This window comes from Pseudophryne corroboree, chromosome 12 (assembly GCF_028390025.1).
Source record: "Pseudophryne corroboree isolate aPseCor3 chromosome 12, aPseCor3.hap2, whole genome shotgun sequence".
Taxonomy (NCBI): domain Eukaryota; kingdom Metazoa; phylum Chordata; class Amphibia; order Anura; family Myobatrachidae; genus Pseudophryne; species Pseudophryne corroboree.
Genome location: NC_086455.1, coordinates 150958072 through 150975247, shown reverse-complemented (window position 1 = coordinate 150975247; position 17176 = coordinate 150958072). Strand labels below are relative to the sequence as shown.

The following is a 17176-nucleotide window of genomic DNA, read 5'->3' as shown; positions in this document are numbered from 1 at the left end:
TATACTGCCATATATTATTACGGATTCTACTACGCATATCATTCCCATATGTACTACTGGTGGGGTTTAAAAGGCTACATACTGTATAACTTGGGGGATAACCTGAAATATGAGGGTTTTTCCAAGCTCAGTTCGCCATACGCCATATAGACATTCTTCTGATACAGGACTAAATGTAGCTACTTACCTTCTGTACAGTCTTTTCTGACTTTCTCATCACTCTCATTATTCTCAGTCACTGGAATATCATACAACTCATTCTGAAATTCCTCATCCGTTTCTGCATTAAAAAAAGAATGTGAAATTGTTATTTTAATGGAGACGTCACAGAGAAATAGGATGAGATCCCGTTACTATGGGGGTAATTCAGAGTTGATCGCAGCAGCAAATTTGTTAGCAGTTGGGCAAAACCATGTGCACTGCAGGGGGGGCAGATGTAACATGTGCAGAGAGAGTTAGATTTGGGTGGGTTATATTGTTTCTGTGCAGGGTAAATACTGGCTGCTTTATTTATACACTGCTATTTAGATGTCAGTTTTAACACAACCCACCCAAATCTAACTCTCTCTGCACATGTTACATCTGACACACCTGTAGTGCATATGGGCCCTCATTCTCATTTGATCGCTCGCTAGCTACTTTTAGCAGCCGTGCAAACGCATTGTCGCCGCCCACGGGAAGTGTATTTTCGCTTTGCAGGAGTGCGAACGCCTGGCAAGAGAGCGGCTGCAAACACATTTTGTGCAGAACAAGACCAGCCCTGTAGTTACCTATTCTGTGCGATGATTGCTGCGACGAGTGACACGGTAATGATGTCAGATACCCGCCCAGCAAACGCCCGGCCACGCCTGCGTTTTTCCAAAAACTCCCAGAAAGCGGTCAGTTGACACCCAGAAACTCCCACTTTCTGTCAATCTCCTTGCAATCGGCTGTGCGAATGGATTCGTCGCTAGAAGCATTGCACAGCAACGATGCTCTTTGTACCTGTACGCCACGTGTGCGCATTGCGGTGCATACGCATGCGCAGTTTTGCCGTTTTTTTTTACTGATCTCTACTCAGCGTACAACGGCAGGTAGCGATCAACTTGGAATGAGAGCCATGGTTTTGTCCGTCTGCTAACAAATTTGTTGATGCGATCAACTCTGAATTAGGCCCAATCTTCACACCATGAAACACTACTAATTTGTCTACAGTACTTATGTAAATTCAGAAACCAATCCGTCATTTATCTACCAAAGGGCTGGCACACAAAAATGTTATAAAACAATGTATGTCATTTAAAAGAAGATCCCTGTTCTCTAAAATAATTGCGATACCAAAGCCTATAGCTACAATGCCCTACACCATAATGCTACGTTTTCATAGCTTGGTAAATTGTGCCGTTTTGCAGTCCCCTAAAGTGCATATCTTCTGCAGTACCCTCATAATAAAAACCACTCATACTTACAAATGTGGTCTTGTACCGACCACAAAGCTGCTTTAATAAAGAAGCGCCATAATAAGTGGCCACAAAAATATGTAGTTATGGTAAGTCCACAGTATCCACCAGATAAACATTGGGATATGAGGTAGCGACAGAAGATTGGCACCTACGATCAAAGCTTTTGGCCTCCCGGAATGCAACGGGCCAGTCTTCTATATCCCCGCTTCCTGGCTCTGGCAATTCAGTTGTTTTACAAAGGTCAAGACAGGAGCATCATAGAGAGCCCTAATCAGGCGAGAAGAACACACATGCACACACTACGTACAAGAAGGAAGAGGTTAGTAGGTGAGAAGATCCTTAAATCGGGTGCGTCAGGGCGGGATCACTGTGGATACTGTGGACTTAGGAGAAATAGAGTTATCGACAGTAAGTCTACCATAAATACATATTTCTCCTGCAGGGTCCACAGGTTATCCACAGGATAAACATTGGGATGTCCCAAAGCAAATGTCGCTCCTGATTGGACAGGAGAATCCTTTGCCCGAATTGAGTGTCCTGAGAGGCAAAGGTATCAAAGGCATAATGGTTAATGAATGTGTTAATGGAAGACCATGTGGCTGCCTTACATATCTGTTCAGTTGAAGCACCACGTTGTGCTGCCAATGACGGACCTACCTTATGAGTAGAATGAGCAGAGACATTAGCTGGAATAGGGAGATCAGCTTGAGAATATGCCATTAAATGGTTATTCGAAGCCAGCTCGCCAGTGTCTGCTTGTCAGCAGGCCATCCTCTCTTGTGAAATCCGTAGATAACGAAGAGTGTCTGTCTTTCTGATGGCACTGGTACGATCCACGTAGATCCTTAAGGCCCGGACTACATCCAATGATGCATCTCCCGCACAAAAGGGCCGGCCCTTGGAAGGCCACAACTACAATTTCTTCTTTAAGGTGGGATTTAGACACACCTTAGGAAGATAACCAGATTTGGTTCTGAGAACTGCTTTTCTGGATAAAAAATCATAAAAAGGAGGGCGACATATTAATGCCCCTAAATCTGAAACTCTTCTAGCTGAAGTAATAGCCAGTAGAAAGAGAACTTTAGCTGTCAGCCATTTAAGATCCACTTGCTTTAGTGGTTCAAATGGAGAAACTTGAAGTGCCTTTAGGACTAAACTTAAATCCCAAGGCAATGCAGGAGGAACAAAAGGAGGTTGGATGTGAAGCATTCCCTGGAAGAAAGTACGAACATCCTGTAGGTTAGCAATTTTCTTTTTGAACCATACAGTCAATGCTGACATCTGCACTCTCAAGGAAGCTACCCGCAGACCTTTGTCCATTCCTGCCTGAAGGAATGCTAGGAATCTGGAAACTCTGAAAGATCTAGGGTCAAATTTCCTGTTCTTGCACCACTGAATATAGGCTTGCCATATTCTGTGATAGATGCGAGCTGTGGATGGTTTCCTTGCTCTGAGCATTGTTTGGATTACCTGTTGTGAGAATCCTCTTGCTTTCAGGATGGAAGTCTCAAGAGCCACGCCGTCAAAGTCAGTCGATCCAGGTGCTTGTAAAAGTAAAGACCCTGAGACAGTAATCTGGACGTTGAGGGAGTAGGAATGGAGCATCCATCCACAGCTTCTGCAGATCTGTGTACCAATGTCTTCTTGGCCAGGCCGGAGCTATTAGTATCATGGCGCCCTACCCTTGTTTTACCTTTCGCATCACCCTGGGCAACAGGGCGATCGGTGGAAACACATAGACAAGACGAAAGTCCCATCTCACTGATAGGGCATCCACAAAAGTCGCTCTGGGATCCTTTGTTCTGGACCCGTATGCGAGAACTTTGTTGTTCAGAAGGGACACCATGAGATCTATCTCCGAGAACTCCCATTTGTCTACCAGAGTCTGGAAGACCTCGGGTTGTATAGCCCATTCGTTTGCATGAATTATGTGTCGACTGAGAAAATCTGCTTCCCAGTTTAGGACTCCCGGAATGAACACTGCGGGCAAGGCTGGATGATGAAGTTCTGCCCACCTTAACTTGCGGCTTACCTCCTTTATTGCTTTTTGGCTGTGAGTTCCTCCTTGATGATTGAGGTACGCTACTGCCGTTGCATTGTCCGAGCAAATTTGAAATAGTTTTCCCTGAAGAATGTCCTTTGCCTGAATGAGTGCCATATATATGGCCCGAAGTTCCAATATATTTATTGGCAGGCAACTTTCTTCCTTGGTCCAGTGCCCTTTGAAGCAACTTCTTCCTGACACTGCTCCCCAGCCCTGAATACTGGCATCCATTGTCAGAACGTCCCAATCTGTTATCCAAAAGGGTCTCCCTTAGTCCAGCTGAGATGTATGTAGCCACCAGGCTAATGACCTCCTTACTTCCAGAGGAAGGACCATAGTCTGAATTTTTACTGTCTGATGTAACCCATTCCATTTGGAAAGGACCAGACATTGCAGAGGCCTCGAGTGGAACTGAGCATACTCCACCATGTCGAATGTCTGCACCATCAATCCTATCACACTCATTGCTGCGTGAATGGATGCCATTTGACTGTGTAGCAGCTCCTGGATCCTTGACTGAATTTTGGATATTTTGTTCAGAGGTAAAATTACTCCCTGAAGACCCAAATCCAACATAGCCCCCAAGTGAGTCATCCATTGTGATGGAGCCAGGGACGACTTAGCTCGATTTATGAGCCATGTCTCTGCAAACAAGCTATTGTCTGTTGCAGATGACACTGAAGCAATTCCTGAGATTGTGCCAGGATTAATAAATCGTCGAGGTATGGAAAAATTCTTATCCCATGCTGACGGAGATAAGCCACCATAACCACCATCATTTTGGTGAATACTCTGGGAGCTGTGGCTAGTCCAAATGGCAGGGCCTGAAACTGAAAATGTTGCTGGAGGATAGCAAACCTGAGATAGCGCTGATGGGACAGTGCTATAGGAACATGTAGGTAAGCATCCTGGATATCCAGAGATACCATAAAATCCATGAAATGTAAAGTCTCCATATGAAACTGAGGCACCCAAATGTACTTGTTCAGCACTTTGAGATTGAGTATGGGCCAGAACGACCCATTTGGCTTCTGCACCAGAAACAGGTTGGAATAAAAACCTTGTCCTCGTTGCGCAGTAGGAATTGGAATTATCACTCCTGACTGAAGCATTTTCTGAACTGCCTCTTGTAAAACCCTGGCCTTAGTTTTCACTGAAGACAGGCTGGTACAAAAAAAACTTTGAGGAGGGAGTTTCTTGAAGGCAAACGCATAACCGTGAGATACCGCTTCTTGCACCCAGGCATCTGTCATGGACTGCTGCCAGATCTGTGCAAAATGAAGTAGTCGGCCTCCCAACGTGGGAACCTCTAGGTGGAGGCCCGCACCATCAGGCTGATAGCTTATATTCTGACTTGAAAGCCGGCCCTCTGGTAGCCCAATGCTTTTTTGACTTACCAGACTTGTCAGATTGAGACTTTTTGCCATAACCCTTTCCTTATGCTTTTCCTTGAGTCCGAAAGGGCAGAAAAGCTGTTAATCTAGACTTGGATTTCTGTGTAGAAGGAAACTTCACTTTCTTGGAGTCTGCTTCTGACTCCAAAATACTGTTTAATTCTTTACCAAAAAGAATATCTCCAGTAAAAGGCAAAGACTCCAGAACCTTCTTGGATTCTAAGTCAGCTTTCCATGTACATAGCCACACAGCTCTGCGAGCTGCTACTGCTGAGGCTGATGCTTGAGAGGCAATTGTACCCATATCCAAGGCTGTTTCTTTCATAAAAATAACTGCCTGTTTAATATGTGCAATATGGGATTTTTGCTCTATAGATGCCATTGAAAGCCCACGCTGCCACTGCTTTTGCCATCCAGACTGAAGCCATGGCTGGTCTTATGATTGCCTCAGACAAGGAGAAAATGGGTTGTTTGTTTGTTTGCTTTCTACAAACATCTATTTTCCTATCTGTGACATCATTTAATGATGTTGAAGACAGAGGTAAAGTAGATTTTCGCACCATTTGAATGACATGCGTATCTACTTTGGGAGCCATCTCCCTTTTTAAACAGTCCCCAGCTGGAAGAAGATAATGGGAATACCATTTCTTTGGAATTCTAAACTTCTTAATGGGTGTTACCCAAGCCTCTTGCATAATTTCTGTCAGCTGCTCTGACCTAGGAAATTCAGTCCTACATGTTTTGGGACGTTTAAACGCAGGTGCCTTAGATTTTAACAAAGGCTCTGCTGCTTCCTCTAAGGATAGAATGGCTTTCATAGCACTAATTTGCTTGGGTATGTCCACTGAACTGAGACATTCATCCTCGTCTCTGTATGCAGACCCGGAGTGTGATGAGTCCTCATCCTCCGACGAGTCCCCATCTGAAACATGTGTAGACGGTGAATATGTTGTTTCATGTTCATGTGATTTACTTTCCACCGGCCTTTCAGCCTGTTTTTGTTGAAAGGCTGCAGATTCCTGGACTGGATGTGATAAACCCCAGGAGGAATGGTGCATGTAAGGGTTAATAGGGTAACCTATCCCTGGTATAGGAGAAATTATCCACTCAGCTATACTGAATAATGTCTGTGCAAAAGTAGCCCATGGGGGTTCATCTTGAACCTGTGCCTGCCTTTGGTTATTCAGGAGGATTTGGTAAAAGCTAAAACAGTTTGCACATAATCCATTTTGAACCAGATCCTGAGAGGTTAACCCAGCTTTGCAAGACAAACATGAAATGAGTATTGGTGCTGCTGTGGAGAGTGTATCCTCTTCACCCTTGCCTTTCTTAAACATGATAAAGAAATCACACACTTGTACAGTGTTAACTAAACAATTAGAGACTGAAACCACTTTAAAACTCGTTAAAGTGACATACAATCAGTACGGATGGTGTAATGGTTAACATTACTGCCTCACAGCACTGATGTCATGGGTTCAATTCCCACCATGGCCCTAACTGTGCGGAGTTTGTATATTCTCCCCGTACTTGCGTGGGTTTCCTCCGGGTACTCTGGTTTCCTCCCACAATCCAAAAATATACCTGTAGGTCAACTGGCTCCCAACAAAATTAACCTTAGCGTGAATGTGTCTGTGTGTACATGTGATAGGGAATATAGATGGCAAGCTCCACTGGGGCAGGGACTGATGTGAATGTGCAAATATTCTCTGTACAGCGGTGCGGAATATGTGTGCGCAATATAAATAACTGGTAATAAATAATAAAATAATAAATCCCTCCCTGCTTTGCACCAGCATTGAGGATCAGAATACACAGAAACTGACAGAAATAGTAAAGTCAGCAATCACACTAGCAATCAGTCACAGGTTATACATTATAATAAGCAATATGAGCACATATTCAACTACAGATACATTTCAAGTATGTAGGAGAGACATACTACTGCATTACCTTATATAGGAGTTTAAACGTATACAGTTGCACAGTGAAAGAAACAGTAGCAATAGTTTACAGACTCATATGCATCAGGCACTTATCTAACTACTCGTACTTAATGGTAGGTAGAGACTGAGGGCCTAATTCAGACCTGATTGTAGCAGCAAATTTGTTAGCAGATGGGCAAAACCATGTGCACTGCAGGGGGGGGGGGCAGATATAACATGTGCACTGAGCTCTAACTGGCTTCCACAGTCCCATTTGGACTGAACATACAGGCCCCAGCCTGTCCTGCCTGCCTGCAGCGTCTTCCACACTGACTCTCAACTCTGCAGCAGGCCTTAGGTGTGGTCACACCTGCTTTTTCTCCTCTGTGGGAACGGAGCTCTCCAGCCACACTGAACACGTGTCAGTAATGTCATTTACCTGCACACTGCTACACCATTTTAAAACTACGGGTCAAAGTGCGTTGACATACCACCCAATAGTAAATATATCGCTAATCAAATAACTACAGGTGAGCAGTAGACAACATATTTTTTTAAAGTTTTATTTAAAAATGTATCACATAAATACTCTTTGATTAAGGTATAATAAAACAAAGAAGTGGGTTCACTAAAAATATTCTTTTAATCAAACATTTCCTACCTGGTTCCTCTGGCGAGTGGGTAAGCTCCATATTTCCTGTAATCATTGATTTATCCCTTTCTAATCTTATCTCTGTAACACTCTGTGGGGTCTTCTCGCCTTCAGGAGAACTCAACTGCTCATCATCTGAATCCATATTTAGATCCCACTGTTGATCAGAAATATATATATATAAAGCATTAAGAAATAAGTGGCTAAAAGGGCATTTGCACAAACAATGCTTTCAGTCAGATCCCAGTCATTATTTGAGTCCCTTGAGAATCACCATCCTCCTTTTCCTGTATAAATGATTGTGAAGTAGACCAGTATTCAGTTTTCTACACCTGTAAATGGAAGGCCCAGCTATGAAGAGAGGTCGGCTATAAAGAAAGCCCACCTATGGATAGAGCCTGGCTACAGAGAGAGCTATTCTATGGAGAGGTCCCGGCTACGGAGAGAGGTTGTCTACAAAGAGAGCCTGGCTACAGAGATGAGTCTGGCTAGGGAGAGAGCTATGCTCCAGAGAGAGGTCAGCTACAAAGAGAGCCCGGCTACAGAGAGAGCTATTCTATGGAGAGGTCCCGGCTACGGAGAGAGGTTGGCTACAAAGAGAGCCTGGCTACAGAGATGAGTCTGGCTAGGGAGAGAGCTATGCTCCAGAGAGGTCAGCTACAAAGAGAGCCCGGCTACAGAGAGAGCTATGCTATGGACAGAGATCGCAACAAAGAGAGCCCGACTACAGAAATGAGTCGAGGTATGGAGAGAGCTATGCTACGGAGAGAGGTAGGCTACAAAGAGAGCTATGCTATGGAGAGAAATCGGCAACAAAGAGAGCCCGACTGCAGAAATTAGTCTGGGTATGGAGAGAGCTATGCTACGCAGAGAGGTCAGCTACAAAGAGAGCCCGGCTACAGAGAGAGCCCGGCTACAGAGAGAGCCCGGCTACAGAGAGAGCTATGCTATGGAGAGAGATCGGCAACAAAGAGAGCCCGACTGCAGAAATTAGTCTGGGTATGGAGAGAGCTATGCTACGCAGAGAGGTCAGCTACAAAGAGAGCCCGGCTACAGAGAGAGCCCGGCTACAGAGAGAGCCCGGCTACAGAGAGAGCTATGCTATGGAGAGAGATCGCAACAAAGAGAGCCCGACTGCAGAAATTAGTCTGGGTATGGAGAGAGCTATGCTACGCAGAGAGCCCGGCTACAGTGAGAGCTGTGCTATGGTATGTGATCTAGGTTAACAGATTACCAATTAAAAAAAATTATATATTGGTCCTTTTAGCCTGAGAACCCAAAGAATAAGTAGTTACAAAATTAAGCCAAGGACCTGTTAATTTGTATACAATTGTAGGAAGGGAGTTTGTGTGCTGACAATATGCATAATAGTCTTGTTCTGTGGATCAAAATTGTAGTAAACTGAGATACAGGAATAGGGTGTTACGAGAACAGTAAGCTGCTATAATAACACCACAGACCAGAACTTGAAACCACACAAGAGTAACAGGTACATCTCGCAGGCTCCAGAAAATCAGCGTCTTACGGCGATGCCCTTGGTGTAGTTATTGTGGGCACAGGAAGCTAGGCTGGTACAGGTCCCAAAGGAAAGTGGGTTATCCTCCAGGTCCAAGGATCCCAAACTTGGCCAAATGCCCTCAAATCCTGAGGCCTCTGCAACCCACCTGAGGCCAACACTCTGCTATGTCGGACCACACATGCTCAGTAGAGCTCTCCTGCTTCAGCCCAAAGAAGCTTTTAGTGGCATCCTGTGGCCTATAACTATCAGCCCCTTAGCAGGACAGCAGGGAACCCTGTGCCAGCTCCACCCCCTAAACTCATGATGTCATGATGTCACGCCTACATGGTGTGGTCACCAGCTTTGGGAAGTAGAGCACTAGCTCAAGCATCAAAAGGATGCCCCACAGGCTGCAGGTGTGTCTGCCCTGAGCATCCATTGGACGTACTGCTCCAGACACCCTGCAAGCCACATGCAGGTGTCGTGGGGCAGTGATGGTGACGCCCCTAAAATCCTGCGCCCCGTGCAATGGCACCACTTGCACAACCCTAGATAAGACCCTTTTAACTGTAACAGATTTCAGATATTAATGGGTATTTGTTCACATGTAAGATGCTCTTCACCATCTTCACAATGGCAGGACAGACAAGATACTTACAGTAGTATATAAAACATCCACTTGTACCTGTGAAACCGCAGACTCTGGAGTCAACACTTCCAAAGATCTCACGGTGGAATTTATTTTTGGTTTATCCGCTTGGAAGGAACCTGAGATGCGACTTCCGGGACGGGAACGAGACACTGAGGCGGGCCTGGAAATGTCATCCAGACTTCCTTTCACTATATCCATCTCCTGCAACCAGGTTTCAGCTAAAAGGAATTATTCAGATGAGAATGTTTTTGTCATTATCTAAGTAACAGTAAACTGGGTAGAAGAGAAACGAGCTGCAGCCAGTGCATTAGAACATTCACAGCGATGGCCAAGAACTAGAACATTAGCGTGTTCACAACACACAAGGTAACGGCGCCAAAGCTGAAAGACACAGCAACTAAATATGTTAAAAGTCTATATGAAGAAAAGTTCACAGGCTACATCTACTAATAAGTGGCGAGATTGCAAAGCCACCGATTTTCAGGGAAATTTCCTGCAGGAATTAAGATGTCAATAATATTGACTGGGACAGTTTTGTATTCAGTATTTTATATTCAGTGAGAAAAACTGCTGAAAATTGTCTGCTTCGAAAAATAGCCACTTAATAAATATAACCCTATATGTGTAACTTACAGTATATCTAGTAAAACTCAATTTACTACAAATCTAAGTTATTACAGCTGAGGGATGCCACAAGAATCTGTGTCTGCCTTATGCTTATCAAATTAGGAACACTGCTATTACAGTGACTGCTGATATGTGGGGTCACTGAATGACCACCACTTTATGCTGGGCTACGGATCCATTCAGTGTGGTCACCCACATGTGTAGCCAAACAGGACACGGTGCCAAGTGTTTGGTGCTAAGGTATAATGACTAGATCTTTCCATGTCTGGGAAGTTTGAACGTTAATAATCTTTCTGTACTTCAGCCACTTGTACCCACTTCACTTATCATTCATGCATCTGTGCCTACATCATGCATCTGTACCCACTACACCCATCTGTGCCTACATTATGCACATGTACCCACTACACCCATCTGTGCCTACATCATGCATCTGGACCCACTACACCCATCTGTGCCTACATCATGCATCTGTGCCTACATCATGCATCTGTACCCACTACACCCATCTGTGCCTACATCATGCATCTGTACCCACTACACCAATCTGTGCCTACATCATGCATCTGTACCCACTACACCCATCTGTGCCTACATCATGCATTTGTACCCATTTCACTCATCTGTGCCTACATCATGCACCTGTACCCACTACACCCATCTGTGCCTACATCATGCACCTGTACCCACTACACCCATCTGTGCCTACATCATGCAACTGTACCCACTACACCCATCTGTGCCTACATTATGCACCTGTACCCACTACACCCATCTGTGCCTACATCATGCAACTGTACCCACTACACCCATCTGTGTCTACATCATGCACCTGTACCCACTACACCCATCTGTGCCTACATCATGCACCTGTACCCACTACACCCATCTGTGCCTACATCATGCACCTGTACCCACTACACCCATCTGTGCCTACATCATGCACCTGTACCCACTACACCCATCTGTGCCTACATCATGCATCTGTACCCACTACACCCATCTGTGCCTACATCATGCATCTGTACCCATTTCACTCATCTGTGCCTACATCATGCATCTTTACCCACTACACCCATCTGTGCCTACATCATGCATCTGTACCCACTACACCCATCTGTGCCTACATCATGCATCTTTACCCACTACACCCATCTGTGCCTACATCATGCATCTGTACCCACTACAACCATCTGTGCCTACATCATGCACCTGTACCCACTACACCCATCTGTGCCTACATCATGCACCTGTACCCACTACAACCATCTGTGCCTACATCATGCACCTGTACCCACTACACCCATCTGTGCCTACATCATGCACCTGTACCCACTACACCCATCTGTGCCTACATCATGCATCTGTACCCATTTCACTCATCTGTGCCTACATCATGCACCTGTACCCACTACACCCATCTGTGCCTACATCATGCACCTGTACCCACTACACCCATCTATGCTTACATCATGCAACCAGTAGCGGATCTTGCCACGGGCAAGCAGGACTTTTGTCCGGGGCGCCGCCTTCCGGAGGGCGCCGCACCATGGCAAGATCCGCTGCTGCTGTGCCCCCCACTGCCCGCTCTGTCCCGCTGCCCCCCGCTGTGAAGGGAACTAGACGCGTAGCGTCTTCGTGGAAAAGACCTTTGCTGTGCGGTGCGCGATGACGTCATCGTGCACCGCACATCATTTCACTACTGTACAGAGGGCGTAACTGACCACGCCCCCTGTATGAAGCCACGCCCCTTTTACCCGCCCGGGACGCTGGAAGCCTTAGAACCGGCCCTGCATGCAACTGTACCCATTTCACTCATAAAGTAACAGCCAATCGGCTTTGTCATTTTTCAAACACAGCCTGTGGCATAGCAGTTAGGAGCTGATTGGCTGGTACTTTATCTCCATCCAAGGCTTAGTAAATAGACCCCATAGTGACTGCCTGCTAACACTGCATGCCTGCGCTCCATACTATGCACCATCTCCACCCAAACATTACCACAATGGCAGCTGCTGCAGAACCACAAGTCACAGCGTGTCTGCTTCATGGGCCGATGTCCGTGACGTCAGTCTCTACAGCTGTCCACATGCCCAGCGGTAAGTCACACCCGGACTCACCTCCTATGCGCTGACCGGAGCCTCCAGTACTGCGCAGCCAGCAGCGTCCGCTGTTGCTAGGTTACCGGACATCTTTCGCTCAGCCAGCACCACGTGACAGGGCTACGGCGGCCGGCGTGGCTCATGAGTAGATGACATGCGGCTCAGAGTGAGAGAGGGTGTGGCTAGTAGTCAGTGACATGAAACACGCCCCTGTATATAACGCTACTGCAGTACGTCGTGTAGTACTTACCGCTACTAGATGTGACATGAATGCAGTCTGTAAATAGTGATTAGTGTCACCCTTCTCCGTGCACTCATTACACTGTCTGACCATGATGTAGTGTATACCGTCAGATACATAATGTGCTGCAGTATGTTGTATGTATAGCTTTATGTGTCCAAGGCATTTATATGAGGAGGGGTTTAACAGACCAAGGCAGTGATGGCTAACCTTGACACTCCAGCTGTTGTTGAGCTACACATCCCAGCATGCCCTGCATCAGTTTTAGCATGGCCAAATAGCAAAACTGATACAGGGCATGCTGGGACGTGTAGTTCAACAACAGCTGGAGTGTCAGGGTTAGCCATCACTGGACTAAGGGGTCTATTTACTAAGCCTTGGATAAAGTGGCCAGAGATAAAGTCCCAGCCAATCAGCTCCTAACTCATTTTTCAAACTCAGACGGTGACATGGCAGTTAGGAGCTGATTGGCTGGTACTTAATCTCCCGCGACTTTATCTCCATCCAAGGCTTACGAAATAGAACCCTAAGGGCTCTACAGACTCGGCGACCCGCTGCCGAGCTGCCCGACGGCCGATATGGCAGACGGGCGACCCGGCGGCGGGGAGGAGATGACGGGGTGAGTGAAGTTTCTTCACTCCCTCCGTCAGCCGGCTCCATAGCAGTGTATGCTAATATGGACGAGATTGTCCATATTGGCCTGCATGCATAAGCGACTCGGCACCAACGAGCGCAGGGCCGCGCATCATTCGTCGTTGGTGCCTACACACTGAACGATATGAACGAGTTCTCATTCATTAATGAACGAGAATGTTCATATCGTTCACTGAAATCTTTCAGTGTGTAGGGCCCGTAAGGGCCTAATTCAGACCTGATCGCTAGGGTGCGTTCTTTGCATCCCTGCGATCAGGTAGTCGCCGCCTACAGGGGGTGGGGGAAATCGCATGTGCAGGAGTGCCGCACAAACAGAAGTTTGTGCAGTCTCTGCACAGCCCAGAAGTTATAGGCTGTACACATTAAGTGATTTCACTGGACAATATGAATGTTCTCGCTCATATAGTTCAGTGTGTAGGCACCAAAGATGAACGATGTGCGGCCCCGAGCTTGTTCATCGTTGGTGCCGGGTCGCTTATGCATGCAGGCCAACATGGACAATCTTGTCCATATTAGCATGCATTGCTATGGAGCCATGTGATGGGGTAAGAGAAGAAACTTCACTCCCCCCGCCGCCGGGTTGCCCACTGGTAACTCCAGCAATGAACAGACTACTTTTGTCCTCTGGCTAATTGCATGAAGTCAGTAGTTCAATGCACCCTGATGGCATCATGGCATGGGTGCCCGCCATACAGAGCTTGTGACTAATTTTGCAGAGGAATGGGAAGTCCTACTGGTGCCCCTGTGCCACAGCCAAGCTTGACCGTGTCTTGGCGCAGTACTGCATATTACATAGCTGCCAGAGCCCAGCTAAAATTGCAGCATACAGTATTGCAGCTCTGGCTGGTATTGAAGCTTTAAAATCAACTTGTCAATGTGTCAGGTATGTAAGAAATCTTATAAATAAGACATTTACTATCTTCACATAATTACCCATTAGTTAATGGAAAGGAATTGAACTCTTTAAATACTGGATTTATTTTGAGCATCACTTATGCAAAATAATCTCATTCAATCAATAAATTATCCTTTACGAATACTACGGATCGTATCTTTTGATGGTTTAAAGGGGCAATCATTTAAAGCGCAAACACTTGGATTTAACTTTTAAATTATTGCTACTGCACTTCAAAACATCGGGCAGACTCACGGCAAACCACAGCGGAGGCCATTACATTTACTCCTTAAGATGGGTACACACCATAAGATATTAACCGATAAAGCATTCTGACGCATATCGGAATTCTAGTTTAGGGATGTGAACATGTGACGGCCTACCATAAGAATATGGTCGCACAATTCTTATCTGTAGCACCATCTTTTATTGGCCAACAGAGGCACCTCCTCATGTCATTAGTAAAAAATGGAGGATACTAGGAATTGTGGGCAAATGTTTCTGTGACATCACAAGGATGGAAAGCACCAGGTAAATATCCACACATTAACCAATTTTTATTTATTTTTTAAAATAAATTCACACATTGGCTCCACAAGTAAAGCTGGGAACAGACTATACGATATATTGGCAGATCTTGCGTTCCACGGTGGATCATAATGACTATCATATAGTGTGTGCCAAAAAAAACACTCGTTTGATAGCTTGGGTGGATGCATCTTCCCATCTGACCTGCTGCACATCAGGTTGGACTATGCGATTGCCAACGCGGTATCATTAAGCATGTAATGCATGTAAGCAGTAAGGGTGGTGTAATGGTTAGCATCACAGCACTTAGGGCAGGGGTTCCATACCCACAACGGCCTTAACTGCGTGGAATTTGTATATTGTCCCAGTCTTAACCGTGTGGAATTTGAATATTGTCCCAGTTCCTCCCACAATCCAAAAATATACTGGTAGGTTATCACCAGCAGCATAATCTATTTAGTATCGCAGTGATGGGGTGTAATATGTTATGCCAGTGCTTGAGATCCCGGAACCGGAATCCCAACCGCTGGCATGCAGGCAGCGGGGTGAGCACAAGAGCCCCTTGCAGGCTTGCTGCGCTCGCCACGCTGCAAGCATGGTGGCGCGCTGCGCTATTTATTGTCCCTCCAGGGGTGTCGTGGACACCCCAAGAGGGAGAATAGTTGTCAGTATGCCGGCTGTCGGGAATCCGGCATCGGTATGGTGAGCGCCGGGATCCTGACAGGCGGCATATCAAATGCATCCCCTCCAATGAGGTCCAGTGGTGCCTTCTGCTCTGTTGCTGCTGGACCTAGCAATGAAGTCCTGGAAGGCTTCATGGAAGCTGGAGAGGCTGTTTGTTGGGTACCCATTGCCACCAATGGAGACCATATCACTCTCATCATCTATAGATTGCATAGGAAGTACAGTGACAAACAGCGGTAGGCTAAGATTACGAGTGCACCTTCCAAATCTTTTGGAGTCCTCTACTGTATGTGTGTGGGCCGATTCGGTCCATTAGGAGCACCCACTATTTGATGAACTTTTTATTGATGAGTGCAGGATTATCGCTATTTGTATTTGTGAGGTCTACTACTAATGGTAGCTCTCATTTCCTGACACCCATCACTCAAGCATAGGCAGTGTATACATTTCACAGGCATTTACATGATCAATGATCAATATACAGTATTTATATACTCTGTTATACTTATGAAAGCAGTTTATGTTGTTAATTAATTTATGTATGTGAAATCTACTCTTTCTCTCCCAAACATTTGGAGTAATTCATTAAGAGTGAACAGTTTAGGTTGGGGTAGAGATATGGCGCAAGGAGGGGTGTATTTAATGGACGATGGGCTTCTAGCTAAAGCTGAGATTGAAACGGTCTCATTTACGGATGATGAAGTAGAGAAACTTTTGTTTGATAAAATTGATTTTGAGGCATTACCAGCTGAGACATCGGCTGATATTTTCTTCAAATTGTTAAAACACAGACAAAGAGAAGTCGACCTCACCTTGCATGGGCAATTTTTGTCTGAATACGTGCGAAAGAAAACAAATCCCACGTGGTTTTCAAATAAATAACATCCCCACTTTGGGAAGAAATAACCCGGTCTTTTGTAGCCGCTGGTGCGGGGTTTTAAATAAGTGCTCTCTAGACCTCATCACCTTAGTGGTGGAAGAAGTTGGGCAGGAACTTAAAAAATTACAGGTTGATGCAGAGACTGTAATCAAGGGCACAGCTATACTCTTGGAAAACAAGTCCCAAAACTGGACTGAGAGGCTACAGACGCAGATTGACAAATACAAGCAGGACCTTATTTCCTTTAAGCGAAAAAAACTGTCAACTGTTGCCAATGATTACACTAACCATGCGGTGTATAGGTGGCTATTGGGCAATAATACCAATGAGAGAAATAACCTACTCAATAGGCGACAGCGTACTGCCCCAATGTCAAGAGAATATATCTCTTCAGCGTCCACCTCTGATACAGAGTACAATGAAGGACAATACGAATCTAATTTTTTAGAACAAAAAACAGATCGTTATACCCTGCACAGCCGTCCGCTCCGAAGCGGCATAGACCGCACACGCGGAGAGGTGGGCACTGGCCGAAGAAGAGGCCGTCGGAGACGGATTTGAATATGGTATTTAACCTGTCCACTACGACCCTCGTTGAGGCACAAATGAGACTCCTTTCCAAAGGACTCTCCTTTGTGCCTACATGCGAGGTTAATACTTTTGAACAAACGGTTGACCAATTTAAATTTGGTAGGACTATGCGTTTACGCGAGTTCTTCAAAGACGTTACTCCTAGTGGAGACCGTCCCAAGTTTAAAGTCAAATCCACGTTTGACCCACCGTCCACGAATTCTAGCATTAAGACGTTTTTACGTTTAGTGCAAAATGAAACTAAAGAAAAGACACCTAAAAAGTTGTACGACAATCTTTCACCCCCCGAACGCGTTGCCCTCAATCAACTTAGAGAAGCCAACCATTTGGTAATAAGACCTGCTGACAAAGGGGGCGCGGTAGTGGTGCA

General features: G+C 45.6%; 1 protein-coding gene across 10 annotated transcripts in view; it reads right to left on the bottom strand.

The window, feature by feature from the left end:
• The window catches only part of FSIP1 (fibrous sheath interacting protein 1), a 77322-nt gene extending 64828 nt beyond the window's left edge, over positions 1-12494 (bottom strand). For 2 of the 10 annotated variants that reach the window (XM_063948187.1, XM_063948188.1), the window contains exons 1-4: positions 12233-12344; positions 9614-9825; positions 7467-7614; positions 188-280 (exon numbers count right to left, since the gene is read on the bottom strand). In XM_063948187.1, coding sequence (XP_063804257.1) covers positions 188-280; positions 7467-7614; positions 9614-9825; positions 12233-12281 — 502 coding nt within the window. In that variant the 5' untranslated portion in view covers positions 12282-12344. The other 8 variants (XM_063948184.1, XM_063948182.1, XM_063948185.1 and 5 more) reach the window with 8 other exon arrangements.
• Between the last annotated feature and the right edge of the window lie 4682 nt (positions 12495-17176).